The sequence below is a fragment of the Artemia franciscana genome, chromosome 9 (assembly GCF_032884065.1).
Source record: "Artemia franciscana chromosome 9, ASM3288406v1, whole genome shotgun sequence".
Taxonomy (NCBI): Eukaryota; Metazoa; Arthropoda; class Branchiopoda; order Anostraca; family Artemiidae; genus Artemia; species Artemia franciscana.
Window position 1 is genome coordinate 23,920,289 of NC_088871.1, and position 26,141 is coordinate 23,946,429.

Consider the following 26,141-nt stretch of genomic DNA (forward strand, 5'->3'; position numbering starts at 1 on the left):
AGTAAGTAATGCACACGCATCAAACTAACATAGAGTTAACTTGGCAGTCTTGCCTCCGCGCCAGTCCGTTGGTCGAAATTCACTGGTAAATTCTTAGCCCCCAGCGTGAATGGCGTGCATGAGCCATAGAGATTCCTCAGACCCTAGCTCCTCAAAGAAAATCCTAGCTGCAAAACCTCACCGTGGCAGAAGGGTGGCAACCGCTCTATATGCCCAACTTGACAGATGTCGGCCAACAAGCATTTGGGTAGACCAGAGGGTAAAAATATTCCTTTTAATTGAATGGAAATGACGGACAATAATAATGGAACTTCTATATCTAAGGCATCTCTGGCAAGCGATGCGCTGGAGGCTTCAGTGACCCCGATGAAAAAGTATGAACATGAATTGAAATTTTATTATACATATTCTTATATTCATTACTTAATGTCTTAGTTATTTTATGTTTATTAAAGTTAAAAAAGTGGACACATTTAAAATGTATTTTGCTTTCACTAAAGCGCAAAATGTATTCGGGTCTTCAGAGGACATGAGTAGGTGAGGCCTATTCATGTTAGTTTTTGCCTATTTTGAGTTTGACTAGGCTATTTATTGTAGTTTCTGCTCTTTTTTGGATTCATTTATTTGTTGATGGTGATTTGTGATAGTTTTAAGCTCGGAAGATTATTTGACTTTATTTCTGACTTTTTTTTTTTTTTTATCATTTACTTTCTTTTCTTTGTTGATTTTATGTTATGACTAATAAAACTCACAGCTTGAAATAAGAATTGTTTTCAGTAAATCGCGAAAGACAATCCGGTCTTTACAAGGAAGAGTAGGTGCCTTGTTTAGATTCTTCCCCCCGTTTCGTGTAGATTCTTCGTTATTAAATAAAAAAAAACTAGTTTTTTAACTGAAAGTAAGGAGCGACATTAAAACTTAAAACGAACAGAAATTACTCCGTATGTGAAATGGGCTGTCCCCTCCGCAATCCCTCGCTCTTTACACTAAAGTTTTTAATTGTTTTAAAAAGCAGAATTGTGGTAAAGAGTCAAACTTTAGCGTAAAGAGCGAGGGATTGCGGAGGGGACAACCCATTTCATGTACGGAGTAATTTCTGTTCGTTTTAAGTTTTAATGTCGCTCCTTACTTTCAGTTAAAAAACTAGTTTTTTTATTTAATTTCTGAACGTTTTTGAATTAATGCATGTTCAATTTTGGCCCACATAAATTATTAAAATAGAATTTGCACATTAATTCATTTTTTGGCTAAATGGCTTTCTCTTAGCTTTGATCAGACGATTTTGAGAAATAAGGGGTGGGGAAGGAGGCCTAGTTGCCCTGCAATTTTTCGGTTACATAAAAAGGCAACTATAAATTTTAATTTTTAACGAATGTTTTTATTAGTAAAAAATATATGTAACTTAAGAATTAACTTACGTAACAAACTTTTATATTCCTAAATTTTGTTATGTATATGAGGGGGTTTGTACCCTCGTTAGTGCCTCACTCTTTACACTAATTCGTAAGTTTTGTCCCAATTCTTTAAGAATGACCCCTGAATCAGAAAGGCTGCAGAATAAATAGTTAAAATTACTAAAAATACTATAGCATAAAGAGCGAGGTATTTATCTCCTCCTAAATACCTCGCTCTTTATGCTAAAGTAGTTTTAGCACCCCTCATATGCGTAATAATCTCTGTTCGTTTTAAGTTTCAATGCTACTCCTTACTTTCAATTGAAAAAACTTTTCCATGTTTATTTTTTCATTGTTTTTTAATAGTAATTTTAGAAAATCCTGCGCCCTTTTCATTGAATTTCTGTTTTCCCATGACATATTTCTCCAAGGAAAGATCCTCCCACATAGCCCCCTCCCCTCAACCCCACCCCTAAAACCAAAAAAAAATCCCCTGAAAAGGTCTTTACACTTCCCAATAACCATTATTATATGTAAACACTGGTCGAAGTTTGTAGCTTGCAGCCCCTCCCCCAGAGACTGTGGGGGAGTAAGTCATTACCAAAGACATAGTTATTATGGTTTTTGACTATGTGGAACAAAATGGCTATCTCAAAATTTTGATCCATTGACTTTGGAGAAAAAATGAGCGTGGGAGGGGGCCTAGGTGCCCTCCAAATTTTTTGGTCACTTAAAAAGGGCACTAGAACTTTTCATTTCCGTTAGAATGAGCCCTCTTGCGACATTCTAGGACCACTTGGTCGATACGATGACCCCTGGGGAAAAGAAAAAACAAAACAAAAAACAAACAAACAAATAAACACACACCCGTGGTTTGTCTTCTGGCAAAAAATACAAAATTCCACATTTTTGTAGATAGGAGCTTGAAATTTTTCTTGAGGGTTCTCTGATACGCCGAATGCGATGGTGTGATTTTCGTTAAGATTCTATGACTTTTAGGGGGTGTTTCCCCCTATTTTCCAAAATAAGACAAATTTTCTCAGGCTCGTAACTTTTGATGACAAAGACTAAATATGATGAAACTTATATATTTAAAATCAGCATGAAAATTCGATCCTTTTGAGTATATTTTAGAATTAAAGTTCTGTTTTTTAGAGTTTCGTTTACTATTGAGCCGGGTCGCTCCTTACTACAGTTCGTTACCACGAACTGTTTGATAAATTTAATTGATTATTTTTGGTAATTTCTGCTTATTGTGGGTTTCATCTATCTATAGATAATTATTTATGCTTTTTATTCTTAAATTACTATTTTACTTTATTTCAACTCGTCTTAGGTTTAATGTAGCTCTTTACTTTTCTTTCAAAAACGTATTCTGTGAATCATTTTCTAAAATTAATATCAAACCAATGTCATTCCTTTTTAACGCATTTAGTCCAGAGCTTTCACTGTTTAATTGTCTTCGACCAAAATTCTATTTTTTTTCTTTTTACCTGAAAAGAGCTGGGATCCAAATCTTATGCAAATGTACGGTTTCATTGCAACTGAAAATTACTGTAACAACCCCGTGCAACCTATTGACCCTCTTTCAACTGAGCCTCGAGTAACTGAACTCCGTGCAACTGAACGCTCGTGCAACTGAACTCTCGTGCAACTTAACCCATATTCAACTCAACCTCCATGCAAATCTACCCTTATTCAACTCAATAGCCGTTGAATTCAACCCCATCAAACTCGACCCTCATTAAAGTCAATTCCCGTATAATCCAACCCTTGGGAAATTCAACCCCCCATTCATGTCATTATCATTGAACTTAATCTTCATGAACCTCAAAGCCCGTTTAACCCAACCATGTTTGGCTCAATCCCCATTCAAATCAACCTCATTTATCTCAACCCTCCTCAAACTAACAATAGCAATTCTACAGCGCAAATACCTGTGAGTCCAATACTAGTAGAAGTATGGGGTCTATCGAGTTCATGGGTCACGAGAGATCGTGGAAAGTAAAAGGCATACCAGTGGTATCATTGCTGGCGCAGGTGGCACTAGAATGCAAATATTTTTTTTAATACAATTCTAAGACCAAGAGGCCAAGTGAGGGGGAGGGCACACTCCATATTCTCCATGAAAGAAGAAAGTTCGGACGATCATGTTGAAGATTAGTTGCTGATTTGTTTTTTGACAGAAGAGGAATAGTTCACAAAGAATTTGTTCCTCCAGAACCAATTGTTAACTATTTTCTTCAAGTGGTTCTTGAGGGCTCAGAAAAGGGGTCATTTGTGTAAGACCAGATATTGCTGATAATTGGATGCTCCATCACAACAACGCCTCATGTCACCCTTTCCTCTCCATGAAACAATTGGTTACCTCAAAAGATATTACTTTGGTTCCCCACATCCGTTTTTTCCTTGAACATAGTCCTAGTGATTTCTTCTTTTTACAAAATTGAAAAATGTTCTCAAAGGCCTTCACTTCGAAACTTTAGAAATCATTCAAAAGACTGTAAAGAACATCCTGAAGATCATAACGGTTGATAACTTCCAGTGCTGCTACAAACGGTGGGAGAAACGTCTCCGTCAGAGTGTAGCTTCCCAAGTGAACTGTTTTGAAGGGGATAATATTGCTGTTTGAAAGAAATAAAAACTTTGTTAAGTGGAAAATAAGTCTCGTCACTGTAATGCCTTACCTCATACGAGTGCTGCTTTTGACGTGTGGCAGAGCATGAGTTTAGATGAATTACAGCCTTTCCTTTTAAACCGTCATAGTTTAAATAGTTCATTGCTGCATCTTCAGGAACTATGTTTGCTTCATGGATTTATTATTTTAGCACTTACAGAACCTTGGTTCATGGATCATACTGGGAGCCATATAGATATTGATAGTTGTAATTCTTTTTTCCATAATTGGGTTTTCCATCAACATGGTTGACTTTGATGGACTATACGTGGGAGAATATATTTCAATTTGGGACAAAAACGATCTTTGGATAGACTGAGAGGTGGTTTTTGAATTTTTTGGTGGCGGAAATATTTAAAAACAGAATTTTTGTTAATGTTGTTTCTGACTGCCTTCCCTTTTCAGACATATATTCAATATTTTTTACTCTTGTTATAGCTGCAATTTGATGTGTTAACATACAAAAATGAACCGTGTTGAATATTTGCAGATTTTAGAATTGACTTAATGTAGTTGCTTTGATGCCTGACAATTTCTGTATCTGATGTTGGCATATAAAATGCAGCATGTGGTTAACATTTGTATTCGCGTAAGAAACATGAATAAAGTTCGGCATCATTAATTGATATTGTATTTTAAAAACCTCTCTCCGATCTGCTAAAGGTAAATTAAACAATGTTTTTGATCAGTTTGTTACATGTGGGATTGTCCCTAGTATTTTCAAACGGGGGTTTTAGTCTGGATGTTTCTACGAGCCGAAAAAAAAAATCCAGCTTATTTGATTGGTTGGTATTTAAGTCAAGACGGTGTAGCCTAAATTTTGAAGCTTGGTATTCTACTTTCACAGGATTCTTGTTGGAATTTCGAACGTCTATCACAGCTCAGTCTATGAAACTATTGCCGAAGAAGCCTTGGATATACATTTGTGGGTATTAGTCGATAAAGAAATATGTACCACTTGTCAGCACTTAGTAAAAATGTAATTATTAACGAATTGTGTAAGAGTTATAATATTATGTTAAATAGCGCTCTTTGGCGAAAAAATGAGCAACATCCAAATAAATTTAACGATAATGAAGAAACCATAATAATACCTGGAAGCCCAGAACTCTATCCCAGTGTTTCCGGGAATGATGCCTATAGTTACTGATGATGGATCGTCCCCCCATTGTACTAACATAGTACATAACGTCACTTGCAAAAACCAAAATTAAGACTCTTAACGAATTTTCTCAGATTTCTGACCTATCTAAATTGTTTTTTTTTTTTTTTTTTTTTTTTTTATGCGAGAATATCCTAAAATATCTTCGAAAAAATATCGAACCATTTTCGAGAAAAAATACAAACATATATACATAAATATATATTTCAAAAGTCCTTGTGGGCACCTCAGTTGCCAATAGTTTAAATTTAAAATACATTTCGGTCTTATTTGTCCATGTTTGAATAATGTTAGCTTAAGATTTCGTCCCAAGCTCCCTATGAAACACAAAAATTGAGACGAAATAAATAATTTGTCGAGGTATTCCACAGACTATTCACTTTTTTAGATATAAGGCACGCAGCAAAAAGCTTCTGAGTGATTCCTTGTAAGTTTTTTCAAGATTTTGAAAGAATATAAAGCATATTTTGAAAGTGTACATTGGTAATAAAAGGCTCTCGGTTCCATCAGAAATGAGTTGCAAACTTACAAGCTTGATCTCTCTCCCCTCTAAATGTCCTATGTCTACAAAGACCTAGAAAGGAAGTTTAACAAAACTAAATCTATTTCCTAGCTCTCATCACAACCGGAAACAATATTGAATAGCCTAATGCTTCTAGAATAGAGCTGACCACTTTATGAGGTTAATAAAGGTAATGAGCCTAGAGGCAGAAATAGATTCAGGAAAAGGAGAGCAAGATTGAGGTTAAACCATATGAAGATTGAGGTTAAACTTTCTACCATATGAAGGGTATCACTCCCCAATGGTTGGAGTCATCCATATACCAAACACTAGGTTTCCTTATTTTGTTGTTTTACATTCTTTTTTGTACTTATTTCAGTAACAGTGTAGCTTATTTCCTCTTCTATACAAAACACTATAATAAAAAAATCGTATTTTAGCCCATTGATGAAAATCCTATTTAATGACAATTAATATCATCAGACTTATGCTTGAATGTGGTCCTAGCTCCTATGAAACGTTTTTTGAATGGGTTGGCTTGAATTGTTTTGGACTTATTTTTCAGTTTATTCCTAGTAGCAAATGAAACCAATTTGATAAAAGCAACTACAGTATCAGCAAGCTTTTCCACATAGCATTGGGCTCTATCAAGGTTTTAGGGGGGACGAGGCAGGGATTCAATTAAAATGGGGATGAGTTTCAAAATGAAAATAATATGGTGTATCTGAATGTAATTAGGTAAGAATTCATTCACTGTAGTGTTTAGTTAAGAAGTAATGGCGAACTGCACTGTTTTTTGAAGAAAAAAAAAACAAATAATAAGTATTGTCTAAGCGATTTTTTTATACATTTTATCTTTTTTACTCAATGATGCCGTGTGAAATGAGGAAGAATTTTTTTGCCCCGGTTGCAGTCGTGGTTTTTGGTGGCGGTGTATTTTTGCACAGTCCAATGATAATAAGCTTTTCGATTAATATGGAACGAACAGGTAAAAGTGAACTTGAACTATAATCAGTAAAAGAATTCTTGTCCTTTGGAACATTAGAATCAGATTTTGACATTTAAAGAATCTGGAAAAGCTCCTAATTCCAAAAAAGGAGCAAGTATAATAGGTATTCCAAATTTAAGAAACCTTTAAAAGTAAAAATTCTCCCCACAAGCACCGTTTTCGTATTTTTTAAACATTCAAATAATTCCAACATCGATACTGATCCAAGGTACACTGAAACACAGAAAGACCCATCATCAGTAACTATAGGCATCATACCCGGAAAAACTGGGCTAGAGTTCTGGGCTTTCAAGTATTACAATGATTTCTCCATTATCGTTGGACTTATTTGGATGTCGCTAATTTTTTCGCCAAAGAACGCTATTTAACATAATAGTATAACTCTTATATAATTCGTTAATAATTATATTTTTACTAAGTGCTGACAAGTGGTACAGATCTTTATCAACTAATACCCACAAATGGATATCCAAGGCTTCTTCGGCAATAGTTTTATAGACTGAGCTGCGATAGGCGTACGAAATTCCAACAAGAATCCTGTCAAAGTAGAATACCAAGCTTCAGACTTTACATCGTCTTGACTTTACCCTTAATCTTTTCAATTACACTCAGAATCAAATATTTCCTATTTTCCTAGTAATAAATTCTATATTTAAGCAATGATTAAATTGTATAATTTACAATCCTGCGGCTATGGCTCGCCCTGCGGCTACGGGGGCATGGAATTTCTGGAGGTACAGCGATTAAACCTTTTGACTAGTTTTAACAAAATTACCATTGCAGAATTTTAATCAGTGTATAGTGGAGGTGGCACCTCAAGTGAGCAAGGAGGGGGGCTAGTTACTCTAAAATCTCTTGTCAAGATATCCTGAACATGCTATGAAGTTTCCAGCTCAATACCTTTAAGATTTTGCTGATGTTCCCTTTTCACAACCAGCAGTCACATACACTGTTTGGAGACCCAGGATCAAATATGCCTTTTTTTGCAATAAAATTTTTTATGTATTAACAAGGGGCAAATTGTATAACTTAAAGCCCTTGTCCAGAGACTGGAGGAGGTGTGTAAGCACTATAGGTAAAGTTATTCAATCTACTTTGAAAAAATGGCTATTTCACAATTTGGTCTGATGAATTTGGGGAAAAAGCGTATTGGAGGGAGGAGGGGCTGGCTGCCCTTTGATCACTTTTAATCTTAAAAGGGACACCAAGACTTTCGATTTCCAATCGAAGTTTATACGACCATCCCTTCCATAAAAACCATATATATCAACAATAAGCAGCTTGTATTATTTATAGGCCCTTGCCCCGGGGGCTATGAGGGATTTAACCCCAGAATTACAGTTGTTTGGTCTTTGAACTATTTGAATAAATTCCCCATCTCAAAAAGTTTAATCGAAAGCATTTGGGAAAAAGGGCCCTCTGTTCACTTTTGACTCTTAAAAAAGGAAGTAGAACTTTCGATTTCAAATTAAACAAGTTTCCTCCGAAGTTTTTACGACCACTCTTTTCTACTAAAACCTTATATGTTAACAAAGGGTAATTTTATAACTTATAGCCCTTGTCCTAGAGGCTATAGGAAGCTTTTTCAGCCTTGGAGGCATAGACTATGTGAACAAAATGATTACATCAAAATCTTGATCAGATACTTTTGTCAAAAAGAGGGCATGGGGGGGGGGCTAGTTTCTTTCCTATCACTTTTGACTCTCAAAAAGGGTACTAAAATTTCAAATCGAATGAACCCCCTCCAAAGTATGTGTGACCACCTATTCCACATAAACTGCCTCTGACAGAAAACAATAATTTAGAATATAATAAAACATTGAAGCCTTATGGTCTTCCCTATAGGCAACGCTATAGCGTGCCCTCTGGTGGTAATTTTCGCAATGACTGTCATTACAACATCAATGACACAATGAGCAATGACACATTAAACGATGGCGAAATCGTTTTGCGGCAAAACGTCGGGACACCAAGCCGAGCAGCTTGGGCATTGAGACCAGTAAACATAGAAGCATATGCTGGCTTTCACTGTCTATTTCCTTGTTTATTCGATTTGCATTCTAAGAATGTAAAATATGTGCCAACAGTCAAGTAAAAATTTAAGTTATAATTTTCTTTTGCTTTTTTAAGCTTCCATTTATTCCTTTATTGAACGTTATTTTCTTCCTTTTTTTCTAATGTCTTATATATATCACGAATTCAGAATCCTTAAGTGACGGGGTGTTATTCCGTTTTGTTTGAAAAGAAAGCTCTCCAAAGTCTAATTTTGAATTTGAACAAGCGCTTTAAAATGCCAAATAAAAGTGTGAAAAGTGATATACTTTTAATGGTTTCCATAACTTGACATAGAATTGCCCCTGTCATATCTATATTATTTTTCCTTCTCCGGGGAGACTACACGGATATGCCATTTACCTAATTGGCTATTTGATGTATAAGTGGTAAAATGCATTTGTAAAACCACGACGAAAAGAAAATGATAGGGCGAGGTAAAACTCCTACCACTTAAACCAAACAATTTGTTGTAACGTGCTGTAAATAATGTGCGACCCATGAAGCTTCAAAAATAGGAATTTGTAGTAACAATTTGCCCAATTTCAATAAAAATTATGATAATTGTACATAATAATAATAAATAAAAATAATTAAGTTATATAATAATTGCAAAATTGAGCAAAAAACACTGTTGCAAAATTTCCAATCAAAAACTTTCTAACCAAAATCTCAAATCAAATTTCCATCAAAAACACTTTTTCCGTTGGAAATTAAAAATAAGTTTAATAATAACACTTATTCAAGTAAGGATATGAGAGAATATTCACTATCACACTATGCACATATCTAAATAAAAATGGCTTAGCGTACTACATTACAAAACCAATGGCTACTACCGAGCGTGATTAACAGTGAAACCTCTGAAAGAACAACAGAGTGAGAACCTGACGGATGCCCACAACTATTCCATTTTAATTCAAAAGACCTTTTAGGTGAGTAGCCAAAAAAATAAGTATGCTATTGACAAAATGATCATGATTTGTTTTTACCCAATTGCCTTATTTCTTGTTTTTTCAGCCCTTGTTGAGCGTCTTTGTAGAGATTAATAAAAAAAACCAAGTGTTCTCTAACTGAAAGTAAGGAGCGACATTAAAACTTAAAACGAACAAAAATTACTCTTTATATTTAAGGGATTTTTGCCTCCTCAACACCCCACTCTTTATGCTAAAGTTTGATTCTTTCTCTTAACTCTACTTTTTGAAACAGTAAAAAACTTTACCGTAAAGAGCCAGGCGTTGAGGAGGGAACAACCCCTTTCATATAGGGAACAATTTCTGTTCGTTTTAAGTTTTAATGTCGCTCCTTACTTTCAGTTTAAAAAAACTTGTTTTTTTATATTTAATTTCTGAACGTTTTTTAATTAATTCATGTTCTGATTTTGGCTCCCTGCACATGAATATTTAAAACAAAATTTGCAAATTAATTTACTTTTTGGCTTAATGGCTTTCTCATAGTTTTGACCGGGAGATTTTGAGGAAAAAAGAAGCGGGAGAGTAAGCCTAGTTACCCTCCAATTTTTTGGTTACTTAAAAAGGCAACTAGAACTTTAAATTTTTTACAAGTGTTTTTATTAGTAAAAATATACATAACTTGCGAATTAAGTTACGTAACGAGCTTCTGTATTCGTATGTTTCCATTACGTACACGAAGGGGGTTCGCCCCCTCGTCAATGCCTCGCTCTATACACTAAAGCTAAAATTGTGTCCCAATTCCTTAGGAATGACCCCTGAATCACAAAGGCCGTAGAACAAATAGTTGAAATTAATATAATTACTTTAGAGTAAAGAGTAAGGTATTAGGAGGAGGCGAACCCCTCATATGAGTAATAATTCCTGTTCGTTTAAGCTTTATTGCTGCGCCTTACTTTCAGTTGAAAAACCTTTTTCATATTTATTTTTTCATTGTTTTTTAAAAATTGCTAGGAAATCTTGCAATCTCTTCCCCCATGACAAATTTCTCCATGGAAAGTTCTCCCCACATAACCCCTCCTCTCAACTCCTCCCCCCACAGAAAAAATTTCGCTGAAAGCGTCTGTACACTTCCCAGTATCCATTACTATATGTAAACACTGGTCAAAGCTTATAACTTGCAGCCGCTCCTTGGGGACTGTGGGGGAGTAAGTTGTCCCCAAAGACAAAGACATAGTTATTAGATTTATCGACTAAGCTGAATAAAATGGCTATCTCAGAATTTTGATTCTGTGAATTTGGGAAAAAAATGAGCGTGGGAGGTGGCCTATGGTGCATTTCAATTTTTTGGTAACGTAAAAAGGACACTAGAACTTTTAATTTCCATTAGAATGAAGCCTCTCGCAAAATCCTATGACCACGGGGTTGATTCAATCACTCCTAAAAAAACAACAACAAACAAATGAACACGCATCCGTGATCTTTCTTGTGGCAAAAAATACAAAATTCCACATCTTTGTAGATAGGAGCTAAAAACTTCTACTGGGGGGTTCTTTGATGCGCTGAATCTGATGGTTTAATTTTCTTAAGATTCTTTGACTTTTACGAGATACATCCCCCATCTTTTTAGAATAAGGCAGATTTTCTCAGGCTCATAGCTTTTGATGTATAGGCTAAACTTGATGAGACATATGTTTAAAATCAGCAGTAAAATGCGATTCTTTTGATGTAACTATTAGATCAAAATTCCGTTTTATAGAGTTTCGGTTACTATTGAGCCGGGTCACTCCTTGCTACAGTTCGTTACGACGAACTGTTTGATGATAGTAGATCGGTTTTAGTTTTAGTTTTAGTGGACAGTTATATTATTGTAAGTAGCTTGTTCGGTATAGAGCCGAAATATTTATTTAGAAAAAAACTTTTTATGGTCTTAAGAAAACTCCTTGTTGCTTTAACTTTTGTTATTTTTAATTATGGGGGGGGGGCTACGTCCTCCTAATTCCCACAATTTTTAGGACAAAGTTTTTTAGTGCTTTAAGATTTTTTCTTATTCCTGTTGAACGCATCTTGTGTTTCAGCAGTCGTTCTAAAAGATTGGGACATAATTTAAAACTTTAGCGTAAAGAGAGACTTGCTAAGGAGGGAGCAGCCCCCTCAAATACTAAATATCTTCTTTTCATTTAGTGGTTCCACAAAACCTCAAATTATAACTTTTAAATCATACTTTTAAACCAATAATTATAAATAGACTGGTAGTGTTCCACTTTTTCAATTTTTATACTTCAGAACTATAGTGTTCGAATGCCATTAAAATTTTGACAAAATAAAAATTTTCATGAAATTTTTTTAAGGAGAGTAGTTTTGTTCAATAAGCTCTTAATACATTATTTTGGGTGAGTTGGAGGGGGGGGGGCTGTTCATGATGTCTGGAAATTCCGCGTGACTTCTGATCTTTTACGTGACTGAAGCAATCATGATTTATACGATACGGTTCTCTGAAGTTGAAATATATTCTATACATACATTTAGAAACATTGAAATACTGTAGGTATTGTAAAGATTAAAAGGGAAAAATGTTATCTTTTAAGCTCAATAAAATATATCCAACAAATTTTTTGGCAAGCCTTATGATACCCCGCCTTGTTTTTTCAACTTCTGTTCCAGTAGGCATATGAAAGCAATATTTTATACTGTATAGGAAAGATTTCAGGAATGGGATGGACAGTATTTCCCCCTCCCAACACCAATAATGTAGGCGTTGATAGAAATATTCCCGGGAATCAAGGATTAAGTACCAATTTCTACCTCCCCGTCTTCCCCAGAATTCACTCTATATTTACTTGAAGGTTGAATGAGAGTTAGGAAATTTGGGTTTTAGATTCAACTTTTGAGGCATCTCCCCCCACTTAGCTGCCTAGAATAAGACTCACACCTCTGCCTTTGCAATAGCTAATTTATATTTACACATTACTATATTTCATCTTATGAAGGATGAATCAAATCAGTTTAGTTAAACTAATGCTTAAAATAGAGATCAGAATCATTTTACCGCAATGAGGATTAATTATAACCTCACAGCACCCATATTCTGGTTTATTCTAAACGATGCTTCCCAGACATTTTTTGTATTTTTATCTGAAGACTGATGGATGTCTAGCAAGTTAAGGCAATGATATGCACTTTTTTAGGAATCTGTCCCCCTTGCCTACTCAATGGCCTGCCACCTCCTCCTTCATAATAGCTTATGTTTGATGAAGCATTACTGAACATACTTCCTTAGAAATTGAAGTGAATTAACTTAGTTAAGTCAAGCATTGTAGTAAATGTCTATATCAACCAAATATCTTGTAGGAATTCCACGACTGCTAAGGAACGAAGACCTCGCCGTGCAGCATTACTTTTTCTGCAACTGTAAAACTCAGTGTTTACTCTTCTGATAGTAGCATCTTGGTCATCTTTGGGGCAAAATTGTTGTTTGATGCCACAAAACGACAGAAAATGCCTCTTTTCCACGGCTTAATCATTTTGGTCATTTGAAAAGACAATAGAGCTTTTAACTTAGATCCAAATAAACTTCTCTCGATCTTCTTGGACTATTTCTTTGGTTCAATCAACCCTGAAAAAAAAAACACTCCTCCGTGATGCTTCTCCTGGAAAAAATTCAAAATTTCACATTCTTCTAGATAAAAGCTTGAAACCTCTACAGCTTGTTCTTTCACATGTTGGACCTAATGGTGTAACTTTCATTAAGACTATCTGGCTTTTTTAGGGTGTTTCCCCCCTTTTCAAAACCACAAAAAAAAATATTTTTGAGCTCTCAGCTTTGGATGTATAAAATTAAACATATTAGATTTTATGTATTCGGTATTAGAGGCAGTGCAATAGCGCTGCCTGAGTAAAGAGCGATGTGGGCGCAATGTATTATTTTTTTTGGTTTCTTTAGACCAGGGCACTTCGTATCGAAGGAGATGTCTTAGCAACTTCGAAAAGGGCTCATTAGATTGGAAATTGAAAGGGATAGTGTCCTGTTTAATAGTTGAAAGTGATTGGAGGGTAGCTAATCCCCCTCCTAGACCACCATTTCCCTAAACACATCCAAATAAAATTTTGAAATAGCTGTTTTGTTCAACGTAGATGAAACATCCGGAAACTACGTCTTTGAGGATGACAACCCCCCTCCACAGCCATCAGGGTGAGGGTTGTAAGTTATGCCTTGGGGGCATGTAAGGTTTATATAGAAAGGGTGATCATATAAACTGCGGAGGAGGCTCTTTGGACTGGTAGCTCTAGTACCCTTTTTAAGATTCAGAGTGATCGCAGGGAGGATACCCCTCCCCCACACCTCGTATTTTCTCGAAATGCATCTGATAGAAATTTTAAGATGACCATTTGTTGTCATAAAAACTTCGAAAAAGGCTCATTCGATTGAAAATTTAAGAGGCTATTGTCCCTTTTGATGGTCGAAAGAGATTGGAAGGCAACTAGCCCCCCTTCCACGACCAGCATTTCTCCAAACACATCGAATCAAAATTTTTAGATAGTTATTTTGTTCCGTGTAGTTAAAAGGTCCGGGACTAATGTCTTTCAGGATGGCAACCCCCCACAGCCCTCAGGGCTGTAAGCTATGCCCCTGAGGCATATAAGGCTTTTATATAAAGGGTGGTTGTATAATTTTCGGAAGGGGCTCATTGGATTGGTAATCCGAAGTTCTAGTACCCTAGATTCAAAGTGATCAGAGGGCGGATACCCCCCCCCCCCTCAGACGCCTCATATTTTTCCGAAATGTATCAAAATTTGGGATGGGTACTTGTTGTCGTAGAAACTTCAAAAAAGGTTCATTCAATTTGAAATTGAAAGGGCCATTTTTAACTGTCAAAAGTGATTTGAGGGCAAAAAACCCCTTCCTCCACGCCCGTCAATTCCCAAAACACATCTGATCACAATTTTTAAATAGCCATTTTGTTCAGTGCAGATGAAAGGCCTGGAAATTATGTCTTTGAGGGTGAACCCTCCCACAGCCCTCAGTACAAGGGTTGTAAGTAATGCCCCGAAGGCACATAAGGTTCTTATGGAAAGGGTTGTCTTGTAAACTCCAGAGGGGGATTATTGGATTGGAAATAAGATTTTCTGGTTCAACTTTTAAGAATCAAAGTGTTCGGGTGCAGCCACACCCTTCTGCTACACGTCATATTTTTCACAAATGCATTTTGGAACTGGTAGTCTTGCAAATTTTTGATCGGATGGAGTTCATTTGATTGCAAGTCAGAAGTTTTAGTGCCCTTTTTAAGATTCAAACGTAAATGGAGGGCAATCAGCCCCTTTCCCCAAGCCTATCATTACCCAAAACATATCCGATCGAAATTTTAAGAAAGCTATTTTTCAGCTTTGTTGAAAGGTCAGGTAACTATGTCTTTGGGGATGTCATCCTCCCCACAGTCCTCAGGACAAGGCCTGTGAGTTAGGCAAATCGTTCATTTTTTACACATAGTATATAATATTGAGGAAGGTATGCTTGTTTGAACTTTCAGGGCATTCAGGTTCGTTTCTTAAATATTGGATAAATAAGTGACTCTAGTTTAAAGGTTTTGATTTGAGGGAGGGATCAAAGTCCCTCTTACACAGGATAATTGTGTTGTGAGAGCAACACTTTGCTTTTGTCCTTTTTTTTCCTAGACCCCGATTTCAGCTTATTTCTAGAAAGTGGTAAGGGTCTAACCTTTGCGGTTTTTATGGAAAGTGTGGACCTTAGACAGGATTGATGAATATGAATTCGCATTTTGGAAAGCTTCGTAGAACTCTTGCCTTGGACCAAAAAGGATGGTTTTTGCTTACCCTTGAGCCAGAGCCTATAGTGTGTGAAATGAAGTGAAGTTTTATAGCCTATGTCAGAGAGAACTATCTGAAGTTATGCAGTCAAGCATTTGTTTCATCAAACCATGTTTCTGCTTTCGAGTGGAAAGCTCCGTTCTAGCAGGCAAGCGGGCAGGCATCAGTTTCAAATTGAAGAGGGACTAAACTCTATAAGTGTTAAATATATGCGGCAGTTAACCAGCCCCACATCCAATATATTTTCTTTGAGCGATAAATAAAAAATTACAGAAACAAAAAAGTGGGGACTGAAAGTCCTGCCATTTATTGTTTTTACCCATTTCTGTTCGTGATTTCAGCTGAGTTTATCATTTGGTTTTTCGCACTTGGGATTGCAGTAGAGGAATGGTATCAGATGTGTCTCTTATATCTTAAAAGTTCTCTCATTGCTAAAAAAAATTTAGAGTTTATCCTTTGCTCCTTTCTAAGTGATGACTTTAGAAACTTGGCCTACGGCAAAAGAGTCAACTTTTGAACTAAGACAGATAGATTTTTTTCCACGGCAGTCGATTGCTCTTGATGAGCTGATCGAAGTATATGTCGTCCATTTTTTGGTGGAAAAATTCCTTCAACAAATGTACCAGTTTGAAAGTTTAAAGGGGTTGACAACTTCAGTAGTAAGGTACACATTGAAACCAAAAATAGGCCGATACCAACTGTGAGATATATAGGGGAGTTTTAAGCAACATTCGGCTGTTAGCTCATAATCATCTTCGGCAATGAGGGGTTCGCAACTTTTACTAGTTGGTGTACCTATTATTTGTTTCCGGTGTATTTGATTGTTAGACCAATTTGGTTCCAGTGGTAAGACATGTAGGGGACTTGTTTATTTTCAGATCCTTCCAGATTAATAACTTCAGCGTTTAATAGAAGCGAGGAAACAAAACCAAAGTGTTGCTCTTGCGACACTTTTCTCGGCGAAGCCGAACAAATGTTGCCGCATCACCTCATGTTGCCCATGCAACGTTGATCTAGTTTCACTTCATTTTGAGTTGTGAATTCACTCTTAATTTTATTTCACAGTTTGATGTCGCCCTTTACTTTTCCCTGTACTTTACTTTTGTTTGTTTGTTTTAGTACCATGTCAAGGGATATTCTACATATAAGGGGGCCTACCTATTCCTGAACTATTCCTGAATCTAAGAGACACCAAGGTGCTTGTGACTGAACGATTGAGTTGAAGGCAACAGAAATGTCGACGCTGCAGACAAACGGTGGCTTTTGACAAAAGATGCAGTAATTACTAGCCTCCTTAGCAACTGGCAAGCGTTTCATTGTGTGCCATAAAAGATCAATTTCTGAACATGTTTGTCCAAGGCGATTCCCGGCCTGTGACACTCAATGGTTGGCAAGCAGCACCCTCTGGTGTGCATTATAACACATTGGACATTTTTCAGCCATTTTCCTGCATAAACATCCGTTTACACTAAAATCGTTCGTTTAAACTTAAAGGAAAATCCCCGATAGTGTTTCTTCTGATGACACCTGGCAATTGAGGCCAGTGTGACACAATGTACCCACCCAATGGCACCCAGTGACGCACATTATCACACCTAAGGCATTTTCAACCCTTTTCCGCGAAAATATGGCGCACAGCACCCTTTGGCGTGTATTATCACCCATAGAGTTATTTTCAGGCCTTTTCATTCAAAAATACTCGTTAACCCTAGAATCGATCATTTAAACTTAGTGAAAAATCCGCAGTAGTGTTTCTCCTGATGACTCCTGGCAATTTAGGTCAGTGTGGCACAATGTAACCGCCCGATGGCACCCTCTGGTGCAAATTATCGCACCTAAGGCATTTTCAACCATTTCCCCACAAAAAATGGCACACGATACCCTCTGGCACCCATTATCACACCCAAGGTATTGTCATCCCTTTTCCAACAAAAATAGATCACGTGGCACCAGCTGGTGTACACTATCAAAACTAATACATTTTCAATCTTTTACCCCACAAAAATAAGCTTATAAATTGAAACTGACAATTTTTTTTAACTGCAGGAACTTGTCATTTTGTTGTTAGATTGTAATGTTCCTGGGCATTTCACGCCCTATTCTCCTTGTTTCCATTGATCTTGGAAAAAAATTCCCTTTACTCAGTATGGGTACGTCATTACTTGTGAAAATTTCTAATTTTATAGAAATTTGTTACTTCTGGGAAAGTGGTTTTGACAGAAAATTAAATTGTAACTCGCGGATGCAGCATAACTTTGAAATCAGAAACTTGTGTATGCAGAAACTTGTAAAAAGGAAACAGAAATTACCCTTAAAAGATAACGATAAATTAGTAATTTGTTTACTCCCTTGTAGTCATGATTTTTACAACATATTGATTTCATACTTGTGTCTCTGGATTAACAATGCCATATCTATTAGTAATTTCTAAATCATTTATCAAAAAGACAAAAAAAATCAAATTAAATTTTAGGGGGTCTCTCTTGTATAGCAACAATACTTCCAGACATGTAAGTATATAGTCTCGTAATTACCTACTTCAAACGAATTATGAGCTCAAATATATTCAAATCTTGAAAACTTATTAAAAGTGTTTACCTGGGTAAACTTGTAGAAGATATGAAAAGATCAAAAGCTTTCCTTTCAAACTGTTGGGTTTTTCCAAGTTGTTGTCATTATAGTTTCTTTGGTAGTGAGAGTCACTTATAAATTCTTATGATGTTAAGTAAAGAAGTAAATTTGTAATTAAGGAAGTAGGCTCTTTTTATGGTGTGGTTTTCTTCGGAAAAATTTGTCCTGTTATTGGAAAGTGTTAATAATATCAATAAATGGAAGAAAATTAACACAAATAAGATATTTGTGTCTGTAAGCTTTGTGTCTGATTTTATTTTGAATTATTATCATGTCTATTAGAGAGTAATAAGAAAGACTTCCTTTTACCTATTTAATTAAAATCCAAATTTAACTGTCTTCTTTTTCAGGAAGAAAGAAAATTGCAAATACAAAATTTGAGAAAATAACTAGAACATGCAACAAAGCATGTCACTATTTTACTAATAATTAAATTTAATTTTTTTTTCTACTGAAAGTGAGGAGCAATATTAAAACTCAAAATAAACATAAAATATTCGGTATATGAAGGGTTGTCCCCTCCTCAATACCCTGCTCTTTACGCTAAAGCTCTTAGCACTTTAAAAAAAAGCTTCCTATTCTAATTAAATAGCTCCTATGTTTCAGCAGCCATTCTTAAAAAATTGGGGCAAAGAGTCAAATTTGAGCATAAGGAGCAAGGTGTTGAGGAGGGGGCAACCCTTCATACATGGAATAATTGCTGTTAGTTTTGAGTCTCAATGTTGCTCCTTACTTTTGGTTATAAACCTTTTTTGTTTCTCATCTAAATTTTGTTCGTTTTTCAAATAACCCAGGAAAATATGGCTCACCCTCCATGAAAAATACCCCCTCTCACAGGAAATTCCCTCGTGAAAATTTAATCCAACATAATGTACACCCCCCCCCCCGTATATTTCCCTCTAAACAGTTCCATCCTCGTTGAAAATCCACCTTCCCATAAGTTTTCCAGAAGAAGATTCCGCCATAAAAATTATCCCTAGAATACTTCCATTTGAAAAATACTTTTATCTCTAGTCGGTATTTCGATCACACCGGAAATGCCCTTTTCCGTAGAATTTGTTTCTCGGAAATCGAAATACGCAAAAAATGACCCCCGGATATTTCCCCCGGAACAGCTCCACATGCAAAATTGAGTTGGCAAAGAAAATGTAATACAATTAAAAATAATTCCGGTTAAGAATTCTGTCAAATACCCCACAGTATAAAGTTTCCCTGGAAAATTCACCCCTCCTCCCCAGAAATTTCCTTCCCCAAGGAAGATTCTCCCTGTAAAAATTCAACCCGAGCATATAATCTACCCTCCCCAAAAAAAATGTCATTTTACTTCCCGATAACAAGTGCTACATGTAAACAATGGGCAGACAGATTTGATGTTACCCATTGGTCCACGGGCCCGTCATGATCAGATGTTTCCGAAATGATAGAAAGTCTCAATTGTAAACTTCGAATGTGAAAAAAATAATTTTTTGGGGGTTTTAAATTTAAAAACTTTCCCACAAAAGAGATTTTTCAAAGAAAAGCAAAGAGCTAAAACAACAAAAAACGAGCAGACATAAACACAAATAATTCTCTAATCGTAAAACTACTACAAATTACCATCAATGAATAAATTACCATCAATGAGACCGAAAACAAACAGACAAACGAACAGAAACGAACAGAAACGAACAATATATAACAGAGTCAAACTCAAAACGGGCAGAAACTAAGATGAGTAGGGTTGACACCCCCATGCCTTCTGTGGACTAGCACATATTATTCGCACGTTACGAAAAACAATCTTTGTTTCGAGCTAAGTGTTTCTTTTTTCAACACCAACCTTATTGAAAAAAAAATGTGGATTGACAGTTTAACATCAACATATAAATATATATATATATATATATACTAGCTGTTGGGGTGGCGCTTCGCGCCACCCCAACACCTAGTTGGTGGGGCTCTTCGCGCCCCCCCAAGCCCCCCCGCGCGCGTAAGTCGTTACGCGCCATATTAGTTACGCGCCATATTAGTTACGCGTCATTGTAGTTGTGTCCCTGTGTCCCACCTGTGAATATAGATAGATTTATATATGTGTTTCAAACTACGTAAAAATTGCGAATATACAACATTCTTGGCTTTCCCATTGTCTGTCCATATACAAAGCCGTATGTACTAATAATGACGTCATATGCAAACGCTCTTTTTACAAACAAACAAACATGCATACACACAACTCGTTTTTATATAGATAGATAGATAGATAAATACAATACAAATTAACTACGTAAAACTTGTGAATATACAACAGTCTTTGCTGTCCCATTGTCTGTGCGTATAAATAGATTGTCAGGTTTACCGACCCTCAAAGATGCAACATACAATTGTACATTGGTAAAGCAATCTGTATTAAGATCTATACCGCATTTTTCTAGTGATTGCCCTTGAGCTTTGTTGATGGTGGTTGCAAATGCTAATCGAATTGGGAATTGCAATCTTTTAAATTGAAAAAGCAGATCCGTTGGAATCATGGGAATGCGAGGAATAAGAACAGCCTCACCCTCATAAGGCCCTGTCAAGATTGTGGCATCTATTAGGTTTTCCATTGTTTTTTTTTTACGGCAAGTCGTCATTTATAACTGCATCTCGCAAATGAATGTATTGTTCAGAGCGGAGCTTGGTCTGATTCAGGCGGATATATAGCAAACGTTCTGATTCAATTTTAGCATACATATCCACGACAAATTGGTGAAACAATTCACGGCATTTTAAAATATAATTTTCTTCATCCTGCCGAATCATTAGTCTATAGGAATAATAATGCATTGCACTGCATTTCTTATTCATTTCTTTGTTAGTGGCTGGATTCATCAATTTAATATTAAAGTGATAGCCGTTGGCTCCATCCCAAAAAATGATAGGATATTGTAGGGCATCGTAGCATCGATGAGTTTCAGCAATTCTTAACAACTGAGCGTTTCGCTTATGTAGAATAATATCTCGAGGTAAAAACTGATCACCGACCATAACGATTGCCACTTCGTCGATAGTCGGAGCATTGTATCTACGCACATGTTGGCCAGGAGGCGTTTTGTCAGCGGAAATAACAATTTTATGAGTATCAGTAGGCATCAAATCGATGGCTGTTTTGAACAGACGCACTAAATTATTATTTTCGTGGAAAAGATGTTGCAATTGGGAAACGATTGTCCTTTCAACGTTGGGAGAAATTTCGCAACGTGCATTCAATTCAGAATTTCTATCACTGATGAAGTACAATTGTAAAAATTTATGATTCTCGCCTGAGAATGGTAGAAGGGACTCTGCTTTATGATAAATTTGCCCTTTTACTTTGAAAGTAGACATAAATTGATCTGGATTTTCGATTTGGGCTCCAAACGACGTCATTTGGAAACATGAGTTGTATTGTCTGATTTTTGACAAAAAACGCTTAGATTCTGACGTAGTTCCAGTAAGGAAAGTCTTCAATGGCTCTGGTGGTGCAGCCAATAGAGGAAGTTTAACTTTTCCTGAGGCGCAACACATTCCCATTGTTTCACCATTAAATTTCAAGGCCTTGCAATAGGGACAAATTTTAGACATTGTCCCGATTTGAACACATCTACTCAAGCTATAATCATCGACTGGGTTGTACCTGAATGCCAGGCGATAACTTTCAGATTATTCTGATTCCTCGGCACGCTTTCTTTTCTTACTTTCTCTATCAGCAGCACCTCGGCACGCCTTCTTTTTTCACATTCTCTTTTAGCAGCAAGTCTGCTTCTGCGTTGCTCTGGTAGTTCCTCGGCATGCTTTCTGTTCTTTCTTTCTCTATCAGCCTCAAGCCTGTTTCCCTGCTGGTCTTTTGATTCCTCGGTACGCCTTCTTTTTTCACTTTCTCTTTTAGCAGCAAGTCTGCTTCTGCGTTGCTCTGGTAGTTCCTCGGCATGCTTTCTGTTCTTTCTTTCTCTATCAGCCTCAAGCCTGTTTCCCTGCTGGTCTTTTGATTCCTCGGCACGCCTTCTTTTTTCACTTTCTCTTTTAGCAGCAAGTCTGCTTTCGCGTTGCTCTGGTAGTTCCTCGGCACGCTTTCTTTTCTGACTTTTTCTATCAGCAGCAAGTTTTTTGGCATAGACTCTTTGAGCATCTTCATCAGTCATTGTAAACTTAAACATTAATAGATTTCTACGCGAACATATGTCTTATATAACTTGAATGACGTCACCTTCAAAGCAAAAATGACGGCAACTAATTTCATGACGTCAGCCGAAACATGACGTCACCTGATCCATCCACAGATCCACACACAGACAACTTATTTTTATATATATATATATATATATATATATATATATATATATATATATATATATATATATATATATATATATATATATATATATATATATATATATATATATATATATATATATATTTATATATATATATATATTATATATATATATATATATATATATATATATATATATATATATATATATATATATATATATATATATATATATATATATGTATATATATTTATGTATATATATATATATATATTTATATATATATATATATATATATATATATATATATATATATATATATATATATATATATATATATATATATATATATATATATATATATATATATATATATATATATATATATATATATATATGTGTGTGTGTGTAGTATTTTATTTTCAGTACCTGACATACCTTAGAATTACCTTTTTTGGAGCTTCTTACTATCCCTCGGGTAATTTTCCTTATGCAAAGGTAGGGGAGCAAGGTTTTCATGGCAGACTTAAACAAGTATTTTTAACTTTGGTTAATTTAAAATCAAACAGCTCGTGGTAACGAAATGTATTAAAAAGTGAACCGGCTCAATAGTAACCAAAACTCTAAAAAACGGAATTTTTATAACAATGGTTACACCAAAAGAATTGTATTTTAATGCTGATTTTAAATATATAAGTTTCATTAAGTTTAGATTTACCCATCAATAGTTACGAGCCTGAGAAAATTTGCCTTATTTTAGAAAATAGGGGGAAACATCCCTTAAGAGTCATAGAATCTTAACGAAAACCACACCATACAATTCAGCGTATCAGAGAACCCTAATGTATAAATTTCAAGCTCCTATCTACAAAAATGTGGAATTTTGCATTTTTTGCCACAAGACAGATCACGGATGCGTGTTTATTTGTTGTTTTTTTTTCCCCTCAGGGGTGATCGTATCGACCCAGTGGGCCTAGAATGTCTTGTGAGGGCTCATTCTAACGGAAATTAAAAGTTCTAGTGCCCTTTTTAAGTGACCAAAAAAATTGGAGGGCACCTAGGCCCCCTCCCACGCTCATTTTTCCCCAAAAGTCAGTGAATCAGAATTCTTGAGATAGCCATTTTATTCACCATAGTCTAAAAGCCTAATAAATATGTCTTTGGAGACGACTTACTCCCCCAGAGTCCCCCTGGGAGGGGCTGCAAGTTACAAAGTTTGACCAGTGTTTACACATAGAAATGGTTATTGGGAAGCGTACAGACGCTTTCAGGGGGATTTTTTGGTTGGGGGAGGGGGTTATGCGGGGGTTAAATTTCCATGGAGGAATTTGTCATGAGGGAAGAAAATTTCCATGAAGGGGGCGCGGGATTTTTTAGCATTTTTTTAAAGGAACAATGAAAATATAAATATGGAAAAGTTTTTTCAACTGAAAGTAAGGAGCAGCATTAAAACTTAAAACTAACAGAAATTATTACGCATATGATGGTTTCACCTCCTCCTAATACCCCGCTCTTTACGCTAAAGTGATTTTATTAATTTCAAATATGTATTCTGCGGCCTTTGTGATTCAGGGGTCATGTTTAAGGAATTGGGAGAAAATTTAAGCTTTAGCGTATAAAGAGCGAGGCGTTGACGAGGGGGTGAAACCCTCATAGACATAATAAGAACATACGAATATAGAAGCTCGTTACGTAAGTTAATTCGTAAGCTACGTATATTTTTACTAATAAAAACTTTCGTAAAATATTAAAATTTTAGTAGTTTCTTACTGTTTTAAAAAGTAGAGTTGAGAGAAAGAGTCAAACTTTAGCGTAAAGAGCGGGGCGTTGAGGAGGGAACCGCCCCTTTCATATACGGAGTAATTTCTGTTCGTTTTAAGTTTTAATATCGCTCCTTACTTTCAGTTAAAAAAACTTGTTTTTTATTTAATAACAGACAAACGCCACTCTTCCTCCCCGAGAAAAAAATGAACTTTCTTATAAGCAGACTAACAAATACCCGAATATTTTTGTTTCACATGTGGAAGTCTTCGTTAACAGGGAAAAAGTGCTTGTACTCTGGAAAATAACAGACATAGAAAATATCCAAATGCTATATAAGGAAAAAGAGAAAAAACTAAAGAATAAAGTCATATATAATAAGCTCTTGTTGCTGCTTTAAAATAAATCTAAATATAGCAATCATATTCAATCCTTCATTTCATGTTAAGCATAAATTAAAAGCCAGGGTAGTTTAGAAATTAGCTATGGGAAACCATTATAAATTGTGAATCCAAAAGTTTTGAAGACCAAGAACCAATCTCTTCCTCGATTAGGACAGAAAAAAATAGTTTGAAACTATATATTTTTAAAATGAGATTTTCAGATGTCAGAAGTTAGCTATGGGAAAACATTTTAAATTGTGAATCACAAAGTTTTGAAGACCAAGTACCAATCTCTTCCTCGATTAGGACAGAAAAAAAATTGAAACCATATATTGAAAATGAAATTTTCAGATGTCACATTCACAATGGTCATGAGAAGGAAGACTTTATTTTACACAGTGAATTTGATCATACCATGTGTTGGCATAACATTTTTAACAGTGCTTGTCTTCTATTTACCTTCCGACTCTGGTGAGAAGGTAAGTGTTGCATTTTGGATTTATTTTATTTATTTGGATTTATGTCTGTTTTCCATTATCTTCACTTCGTATTTTTGCAGAAATTTCAAGGATAAGCCGTTTATATTTTATTTTTCAACGAGTCTAGAAACAAGATTCAAAAATAGTAATCAAAGGGGACAAGTGGTATGAGAAGTGATTAAGCCTTTGCAAGTATTTCACTGCTAAATATCTACAAACTAATAAATACACTAATAAAACACTGATATACTATAAATACATAAATACATACTATAGATACACTAATAAAAAAAACTAGAATAAATGAAACTAATAAATACCACAATCAAAGGTAACAGTCAGGTATAAATATCAAATATTAGCATCAAACAAGTCTTCTAGTTGAATACAAAAATCCGTCCAAACATTTCCTTAGCACTTCATCAGAAACCACCGAACTAGAACAAAATGGGAAATTAATTCCTAAAGAATGGTGTTCTACTTCCATACCAAAACGTTGTAAGATTCAAACAGGGCAAGTAAACAGGAAGTGGCTACAAGTTTCACTTTCACCACATATGCATTGGATTTAAAGACAAAACTACCTCGGATTTTGAATTTGAAGTACTGTCAAAAAGTGTGCCAAAATAAACTTAGCCGATGATACTTTCGGCTAAATGATCTTGAAAACTAGATAATTCAGTTATACACAATTTGCCAATCGCTGAATAATGACCCTAGGAAAGTCAAATTTAATTTTAGTTTTTGTACGGGGGGGGGGAGATTGGCTGATATATTAAGGTTTTGTCAAGTGATTCGTCAAGTCAAGTCAAGTGTCAAGTTTTCCGCTTTGTTGTGATATAACTTAAGACCTAAGTTTCTTGTTATGGTCTATGTGGCGTTTTGAAATTTCCTCATGTTGTTGCTGACCTGATTTAAAACCTCCCATGACCTGATTACAATTAAGACCAAAGAGCTAAAGCTCATGACCGAACAATCTCCTATCACTAGAAGCAATTTCTTATTGTAATTATTAAGGGAAATAAATTGTGCTACCAGTTAAGTCCTTACAATTGTCGCTTGCGTAGGAATTAGTTCGTTGGGTAC

The 26,141-nt window shown here is 35.6% G+C and overlaps 1 protein-coding gene and 1 long non-coding RNA gene across 5 annotated transcripts in view; one reads left to right on the forward strand and one right to left on the reverse strand.

Annotated features, from left to right (window-relative positions):
- Positions 1-26,141, forward strand: part of LOC136031170 (acetylcholine receptor subunit beta-like 2) — a 110,767-nt gene that overhangs the window by 35,785 nt on the left and 48,841 nt on the right. For both annotated transcript variants that reach the window (XM_065710520.1, XM_065710521.1), the window contains exon 7: positions 24,928-25,055. In XM_065710520.1, coding sequence (XP_065566592.1) covers positions 24,928-25,055 — 128 coding nt within the window. The remainder of the gene's footprint in view (positions 1-24,927; positions 25,056-26,141) is intronic.
- LOC136031172 (uncharacterized) overlaps positions 1-26,141 on the reverse strand; it is a 57,933-nt gene that overhangs the window by 3,630 nt on the left and 28,162 nt on the right. The window contains exons 3-4 of one of the 3 annotated variants that reach the window (XR_010618445.1): positions 25,376-25,492; positions 9,473-13,357 (exon numbers count right to left, since the gene is read on the reverse strand). This is a non-coding gene — a long non-coding RNA (uncharacterized LOC136031172). Of the gene's footprint in view, positions 1-9,472; positions 13,358-25,281; positions 25,493-26,141 lie in introns of those variants that run through there. The other 2 variants (XR_010618444.1, XR_010618443.1) reach the window with 2 other exon arrangements.